General features: G+C 37.4%; 2 protein-coding genes across 3 annotated transcripts; both read right to left on the bottom strand.

Moving 5' to 3' along the window:
• Positions 1 to 834: 834 nt before the first annotated feature.
• Positions 835 to 3121, bottom strand: LOC143593251 (uncharacterized). The gene has a single exon (XM_077072939.1). The coding sequence runs from the start codon at positions 3019 to 3021 to the stop codon at positions 835 to 837; it is 2187 nt and encodes a 728-aa protein (XP_076929054.1). The 5' UTR covers positions 3022 to 3121.
• Positions 3122 to 4790: 1669 nt separating this feature from the next.
• LOC143593262 (uncharacterized) lies at positions 4791 to 8375 on the bottom strand. Of its 2 annotated transcripts, XR_013146073.1 has the most exons (3): positions 6697 to 8375; positions 5101 to 6136; positions 4791 to 4806 (listed from the first exon to the last, which is right to left on the bottom strand). XR_013146073.1 is itself a non-coding variant. In XM_077072946.1 (2 exons), the coding sequence occupies exons 1-2, from the start codon at positions 8300 to 8302 to the stop codon at positions 5262 to 5264; spliced, it is 2481 nt and encodes an 826-aa protein (XP_076929061.1). In that variant the 5' UTR covers positions 8303 to 8375; the 3' UTR covers positions 5083 to 5261. The 2 variants fall into 2 exon arrangements, 1 of the variants encoding a protein (XP_076929061.1); XM_077072946.1 differs by lacking the exon at positions 4791 to 4806 and having other exon boundaries at positions 5083 to 6136.
• Between the last annotated feature and the right edge of the window lie 203 nt (positions 8376 to 8578).

The following is an 8578-nucleotide window of genomic DNA, read 5'->3' as shown; positions in this document are numbered from 1 at the left end:
CAAAGTTTGGTTTTGCGTTCCTACGGGAAACCACTCTGGCTTATCTTTTTATCTCGTGTTCCACTTAATTGCTTCGTTTTCCATTCAAAACCACTCCGCACCTAAAGAACAGTATAGACGCTTAAAAGTAAAATTTGCACAAAATAATCTAGTATACGTGAGATAAATGCAAGATATGGTGTGAAAAGTAAATGTTTAAAATGAAATGAACATGTAAAAAAAAGACAACCAACTAACACATATTTTATCCATTTTACATAGATGGTCATAGTGTTCACACAAACCTAAACTACCCTTGTCATAAATTAAATAATAAAATAAACATAATGTAACTTCTAGTATCATTTAAATATTGCAATCGATTTTTTTTTAATTTTTTTTTTGTCTAATGACATGAGAGTAATAATTAAGTCTTAAGATCTTTAAAAACTCGTGTTCAAAACTTCGCTCAAAGGTAATTTTTCACAGTCGTGATTTCCTTTCTAATGACATTCCAAGGTGAGTCATACCAAGAACGTCAAAATCAATATAAACGGTTAACATCCATTTTAGGAATACTCGCTCGTAAAACTTAAAACGTTTAAAAAAAATTACCATTTAAATATTAAAATAAAAATAATTGTGGAGCCCATCCCCTGTCTATTGTTGACCCAGTCAACCCCAACCCCACCCCCCACCCTAAACAAAAAACAAACAAAAGTGCAGTTTCATAACTTCATTCAAGTATTCAACACAAGTGTAACAAACAAGAATATAACAAATCCATATATAGCTAAAAGTCTAAAAACAAATTAATAAACTAACTTAATGCCAATTTAGACCATCTAAATCATATTATTCATCTTCCACAACAGTTGTAAGTCCACCATTCATAAACCCTGGGTTCATAAACTTTGCAACAAATGCCCATAACTTATACACATCACTAAAATCACTCAAAAACCCCAAAGAACATGTCACAACCTCAACCCGAATCAACCCGCTCTTCGCCTCATCTTCTCTCCCTTCCACGCGTATATTACTTAATATCGCGATACCAAGCGACACCCCATTTGTTTCCGCTAACTTTTGAACCGTCTCAGGATTAACTAACTTCTTATTCTTGTCCCGAATATTAAATGCCACGGACCCGCCCCTTTCATATTTCACTTTCGGCCCGTATATGTGCACAAGTGGCACGCTGACTTGGCCCGTTGAACGTATCCTTAACTGTAGCAACGAGGTCACGAGCCAGTTGACCAAGTACCTTAACCGAAGCGTCGTCTTGTGGAGTCCTAACTTGTCGACGTGGTCAAGAAGTCGACACGATATCTCGGGCTCCTGCCTTGTTAACTCTTCCATATCAATATCTTCACTTGCATAATCAATTTCTTCAATATTAGTTGCCAAAATATTAACTTCTCTCCTTCCTAATAATCTAAACTCGCCTTCGGTCTCCCTTCGTATCGCGCTTTCTGGATTCGACCCGACTTTTGGGCTTTTTTCCTTAACTACTTTAGTTGCTTCTTCAATCTCATTAACTAACATTACCTTAGGGCTTTTGATGGCATTTAAGGTTGTTTTAGGAGAACACGCGTGTTCGGTTTTTTTCATGCCCGTAAACCAAACAGGCGGTCTAGGCTGGGTCGGATCACACCCACCATCCGACCCAGCTGGACTCCGACCCAAATCAATCCAAAACGGGTCATCAGGTGACCCGTCTTCGCTAAAAACCGGGCTCTTCAACACCTCGTCAACCGAAAAGCTCTCGGTTTCTTCAAACTCAAAATACTTATCATCCTCCATCTCGGTATCAAACACTTCCCTAACTTGATCCGACGTGTAGGCCCCGGAAAACACGGGCATCTGTGGGCCCGGCCCATTTTCCGACACCTCACCATTTCCACGAATCCCTAGGCCAGGCCCGGGCCCAGTCAAACCCGGGCTTCCTTCAATAGAATCACTAAAATATGAAGGGAAAACCGGGTTGATCTTCACGATCCCGGTCCCAGTATGGCCCGGCTGGTTTCGAAGACTTCCTACCATAGATTTTTTAATAAGAAGACACCCGAAACCACTCGGGTCATACCCAAACACTTTATAAAAAGACGTTATTATAAACTCGGGCCGAAACAACGATAGCCCAAGCGAATCCATATCTTTTGGGCCCAGTGCGCCCGCATCCAACAACACGTGCCAGTTATTCTCTTGAGCCAACGACATCCACTGGTACGAATATTTCGTACCAGTGACCCTAGACTGGACCGGAAAAACAAAAAGTCCAGCGCCAGAACTTTTTTTCTTTTTCTTTTTCCCATTAATCTGCTGACGCAAGTCAGCAGCACAAACTTGAAATGTGGGCCACTTAAACCACGCATTTTCCACTTTCGCCCCTCGTTGTTTCGCAAACTGACACATCCAGTTAATCGATTGACTCTCGTGGTCAAACATCGTTAACAAATTCTTCTTTACTTGAAACGGGTATGATTCCGCCAAGAGCTTAAACGCCGTGCCTCTACTAACGGTAAAAACAACCTCGTACTCGTCTTCGGATATGTTCATGTACTCAAGAATCCTAGTCTTGATATCATGTTCCACGGTCCCTTTAACCGCCCCACCCGCGTGCGCATAGTTTATTAAATTCGCGGTTATTTCACTTAAATGAAAACTACAAGACTCCCAGTAATGAACCGTTTGAACGAACGAAAACAACCCGAACCCGCAATAATCTAGACATACCTTTGGAAGATATTCATTTGATCTTATATGGTCAACTTCCTCCGTTGACCCGTAATCCGGGTACATGATCAAGAATTTAGAAAATGCTTGGTTAATATCCGGAATCGAGTCTTCTGATTCGTATATGTGATCATTGGCACCGGCAGTGGTTTCCAAGAACTCGAGTTGAGCTCTAGTGGGAGCGGTTTTCAGGTCAGGTTGTTCAGGTTCAGGTTCAGGCTGGTCGTGACACGACACGTTTGTTTTTTTGTGTATGCTCAAAGTAACACAATGGGACAATGGGTTCCATAGTGAAAGATGCATTAAAACACCAAGAACAAAATATGCATAAATGAATGAATAATAATATTAATAACAATAATAATGTTTGTAAGAGAATATAATGTTTGTAACTTTATGAAATGAATTTATTTGGGTCAAAAGAATATAGAGGAAGACAAGGTGGACAAAGTTGAAATATTCAATATTATAATAATTATTATAAAACCTACTAAATGAAAAAGTCAAATATAGTTATCTTTGGTGCAACTTTACCTAACCAAAATGAAGAAATTAAAATTTTATAAACTAAAAATAATAGTGCCAAAAATGGGTAGAACAAATTAAATCCATAAAAAGATGTCACGTATTAGATCAAGATTTAACAATTTTGTAACCCTAAAACAGAGTGACTGAAATATACTTTTTGTATGGACATCGACTTCCTGCGTGTTTCTGACGAGTCGTGTGGTTTAAATAATTTAGTTTATTATTGATAGGGACGGGATTAATCCGGAAGTGGGTTTAATCGGATAACTACGATAAACTTATAAGCATTTATAAAGCGTGACAAATTAATAGGAGTTTAGTTGTTATACGACTATATCACTATATTATATATCATTGTTAAAACTAGTACAATTTTTGTCGTCTTTTTTTGGTAACCTAAACTATACTACGAGTGTGTTGTTATTCCATCGGTACTCTGACGAATCGAATCTAACCAAATTTTGACCGAACAACATTGGTATCAGTATATCTATAACACATCTTATTCTTTTTGGCAGATTAAGATTTTATTTTTTAGGTTTTCTATATCGGTTGTTGTAGCAAACCGATCTCATAATCTGTAATGAACAGAACAAATATCCTGACCGAAATGTCCGACATATCTAAAATACAACTTATTGGATAAGTATCATAATCTTTCTTATAACCAAAATAATAATAAATAAGTCAATGATTTTTTAATGAACGTATTCAACACATTTTGAATACTATTAAAAAGTTAGATATCATAAGTTTGACAATTTTAATGTTAAGAATATATAAAATTAAATGTTGGCAAATTTCAAAGACTGGTGGGCACTGGGTTCCACTAACCGAGTATAATGCATGTAGTGTTACAGCAAGTCAAGACTTATTTTTCAAATCTTTTTTGAACAATTGGAAGCAGTTGTAGAAGATATAATAAAAGATAAACTTTTGTATCTATATATATATACGTGCAATATAAACAAATCATGAAAATCAATCATAAAATTGAATCTCTGACTAATGTTTCAATTATATATTTACCTGTATCTTGAGTTAAATATAATATTAGCAAAAATAAATTTCATTTAAAGATGACAAGAAGACTTTAGGTTACAATTACATGATATTTATTCAAACTTTCACAAAGTTTATCTAGCCTATAGCATCATAAAAAAAATTAAAATGTATAAAGATTGTTTTAATGTCGGTTCGGTTTGTTTAATACAGTTATTTGTACGCCTATCATCATACCCGAACATAAATTTCGGTAGCTAAAAAAATATATAAATCATTAATTTCCCAATTGGTTTGGTTATTTCAAAATAATCTTTCCCAATCGGTTCGGTTATTTCAGTATAATATGTTCGGTTAAGACACGCGACTATGAATCGTGTGTTGCTTCTATTCACGTATCATACTTTTCCATATTAAAATGACTTAAAATAATATGATACATGACAATAGTTTACCATGAATATATTGTACATTATTCCAAAAAAAAATGAATAAATAAATTTATTGTGAAATAATATGACACCATATTATGTATCAAGTACGAAGCTTCAAAGCTACCTCTATAATAATTTTCCAAGCACTAATAAACAAAAAAACATTCAAAACACAATCAAGAATATAACTCTAATAAGGATTGTATTAAGACCTTGACTTATTAAGTTTACTAGCATAGTCATTTGGTTATGCTTATGCAATTATATCTAATAAAACCGGCCAATCACAGTAAGACACGTGTCCCTACTGTGCCACGTCACAACAGATCAAGGCGATCTGTTGCGTCGCTGAGCTAAAGGGATCTCCTACGCGACTAGATATTACATTTTAAAGTCAAGTACAAAGCTTCAAAGCTACCTCTACAATAACCTTGCAAACACTAATAAACCAACAAAAAATTTCATATCAAAAGCAAGATTTTACATTATAAAACCACTTGCACTAGATTTAAAATGCCATATTATCATAATCTCCAAATACCCAAAAATCTTTACCAAACCATCAAAAACTCACCCAATTTACTCTGTTTCTTCACCTCCATTTTCGCCAGCAAAACTCGGGTTTAAAAACTTCGCGACAAAAACCCACAATTTATAAACATCTTCGAAATTAGTCAAGAACCCGAGTGAAGCAGTGACAACCTCAGCTCTAACGAACCCGTCATTATTCATCGGTTTGCAAACCGTTGTATCAATTGCAGCCCGATTCTGTTTCGTGCTCTGTATAATCCTCGCATGACAAATAATCCCGACACCGAGTGAAATCCCGTGTGACTCGGCTAGTTTTTGAACGATTTCGGGACTAATTAGCCCACGGCTTCGGTTCCTCACGTTAAACGCTACCGATGCCCCCCGCTCGTATTTTATTTTAGGCCCGTAAATGTGAACAAGCGGGTCCGAACCGGGTAATCTTAACTGAAGCAACGAGGTCACGAGCCAGTTGACTAGGAACCGAAGCCGAAGTGTGGTCTTGTTAAGACCCGACATGTTTACATGATCGAGATGCCTGCAACTTATCTCGGGTTCTCGTCTATCGGATTCTTGTTCTTCATAATAATCTCCGTCGTTGTTGTAATAATCTTCCATACTATTGTTATTATCTTCTAAACCGAAAGACACGCGTTTACTTACGTCCATTCTGCCTAATAATCTGAACTCGTTTTCTGTTTCTCGACTTATAACCGCACTTTCTTGCGGTTTCTTAGTGTCGGGTTTGGGTCCGGGTTCGGGTTCGGGTTCCTCTTGTATTTCTGTATGATTTAACTTTGTTTCTGTTTCTTGAACTTTTTCTTCAAAGATTTCTGATTTCTTGACGTTGTGAACCGCAGCATCAAATGATAATACTTCGGTTACATGATGCGGTGATTCGGTCTCTTTGTTGTTGGATTTCTTGCCTGTAAACATCATTATTTTGTTTTATCTTTTCATATATTAATAAAGTTAACTATCTTTATGAAAAAAGTAACCATCTTTATTAAAAAAAGTAATTATCTTTACTAAAAAAGTAATTATATTTATTAAAAAAGTTAGGGGTTTGCATGGGCTCAATAGGCTCAAACCAAAATTTCAGTTTTTGAATTTTTGAAGCTGTTCGGTTTCGGTTTTCCTGCTTGGGCTTGAAAATTTTGGGCCGAAGAAAAATGATTGGCCCAAAATAATTAAATCTTTTTGTTAATTAATATTTAATTGATTAACATACATTTGGGCTAATATACTTGAGTTACACAATTTTATAAATTACATAAAGTTCAAAGTTTAAAACGAAAATCCATATAATCAGCCGTCTTCGATTTTCATTACATGCAAAACTGAAAGTTCAGTATTCACAAACAACATAAAACCAAACTGTCGGTTTTTGTTTGGGTTTGGTTATTTTGGTTTCAGATCGGTTTTTTCGGTTTTTTGCACACCCATAAAAAGTAATTCTTACAAACATAAGAGAGGGTGACCATACCTGCAAACCAAGAGGGTGGATGAACAGGAGAGTTTATAACTTCAGACTGCGAGCCCAGTGGGCTCTGGCCCAATGGGCTTTGGCCTAGATCAATCCACATAGAGTTCTCAGATGACTCATCTTCACTAAAAACAGGGCTTTTCATAACCTCACCAATACAAAGACTCCCAGTTTCTTCAAATATAGGACTAGCTGCATCATGTTCCATCTCAGTTTCAAACACATCCCTCACTTGTGAACTCGTATACGCACCCGAAAACGCAGGTAAAATCCCTCCGCCACGACTTTCCGATAACCCGTCACCGATTCCGACCGTTTCATCGTCCTCAATTCCCACCAACCCCGGAATCCCATCAATCGAATCACTAAGATATAAAGGAAAAACCGGGCTAATCTTTACGATCCCGGACCCTGCGTGGCCCGTTTGATTATGTAAACTCCCGATAACCGACTTCTTAATAAGCAAACACCCAAATCCAGACGGGTCATACCCGAAAACCCGATAAAACGAAGTGATAATAAAATCGGGTCGAAATAAAGATAACCCTAACGAATCCATATCTTTCGGGCCTAACGCACCCGCATCAAGCAACACATGCCAGTTATTCTGTTGAGCTAACGCCATCCACTGATACGAGTATTTCGCACCCGTGACACGCGACTGAACCGGAAACACAAACAACCCCGTCGCCGAATCCTTCTTCCTTCTCTTCTTACTCAATATCTGTTTCCTAAGATGCGTCGAGCACGGTTTCAACGTGGGCCACTTAAACCACGCGCTACAAACCTTCGCACCCTGCTCTTTCACACTCTGCGCCATCCAGTTAACCGACTGACTCTCGTGGTCAAACATGGTCAAAAGCTTCTTATTACTATGAAAAGGGTATGATTCAGCTAACAGCCTAAAAGCAGACCCTCTACTAACCGTAAACACAAGCCCGTATTCGTTCTCGGGAATGTTCAAATACTCAAATATCTTACTCTTAATATCGTACTCAACCGTTCCTATCTCGCCACCACCATACAATGCATGATTCCCTAAATGTGCACTCATTTCGGATAAACTAATACTACACGACTCCGTAAAACTAACACTTTGCATAAACGAAAACAACCCGAACCCACAGTAGTCAAGACATACCTTCATATCAGTCAAATGTGAATACTCATCCCCTCTCAACTTATCAACCTTGGCAGTCGATTCGTACTTCGGGTACATCGATAAAAACCGCAACAACGCCTCGTCAAACTCCATAACCGAATCCTCAGTTTCATAAACTCTATCAGCAGCCAAAGAAGTTGCTTTCAAAAACTCCTTTTGAGCTTGTAATCTTGCAAGTGATCTTGACCTACCCAAACCCTTAATAATAATATTATTATCATTATCATTATCATTATCATTACTATTACTATTACTAATTGACCCATCTTCAGAAGCTCGTTCAAGAGCCTCACGAAGCTTATGTTCCTGCAGTTTTCGGATAAAAGATGGATCTTGGGTCACTTCATCACCGGGTTGACCCGACCCGAGTTTTCTCCGGGTCTTTTTGTCGGAAATTAGCGATGCACAGTGGGAAATGATGGGTTTCCAGAGTGAAATATGCATTGGAATTGGATGAATTGAAAAGGGTTTGAGTGAATTTTGAAATGATTACATATTAAGGTTTTCCCCAAATTGGATGAATGTATGATATGATATGAACCCTAATGAATGTGAAGGTGGTGTGTTGTGTGTATGTAATAAATGGGTTGGTGAGTATTGATTACACTGCTGTGTTCTTGAGCTTCTACTCTGGCAGCAGGCAGGGTGGTGCCCAGTGTAATCAAAGGAATCTTTAATCTTTTTTATTATTAATAATTAATAATAAACTAATATTATATT

This window comes from Bidens hawaiensis, unplaced genomic scaffold (genome assembly GCF_021521415.1).
Source record: "Bidens hawaiensis isolate Kalapana, Puna unplaced genomic scaffold, B.hawaiensis_p1.1 tig00041865_1, whole genome shotgun sequence".
NCBI classification, from domain to species: Eukaryota; Viridiplantae; Streptophyta; class Magnoliopsida; order Asterales; family Asteraceae; genus Bidens; species Bidens hawaiensis.
This window is presented reverse-complemented; position numbering and strand designations above follow the sequence as displayed.

Coding starts and splice junctions, on each gene's coding strand:
- LOC143593251 (XM_077072939.1), bottom strand. CDS start 3,021: ATGCATCTTTCACTATGGAACCCATTGTCCCATTGTGTTACTTTGAGC.
- LOC143593262 (XM_077072946.1), bottom strand. CDS start 8,302: ATGCATATTTCACTCTGGAAACCCATCATTTCCCACTGTGCATCGCTA. Junction 6,137..6,696: donor TCCACCCTCTTGGTTTGCAG/GTATGGTCACCC, acceptor TGATGTTTACAG/GCAAGAAATCCAACAACAAA.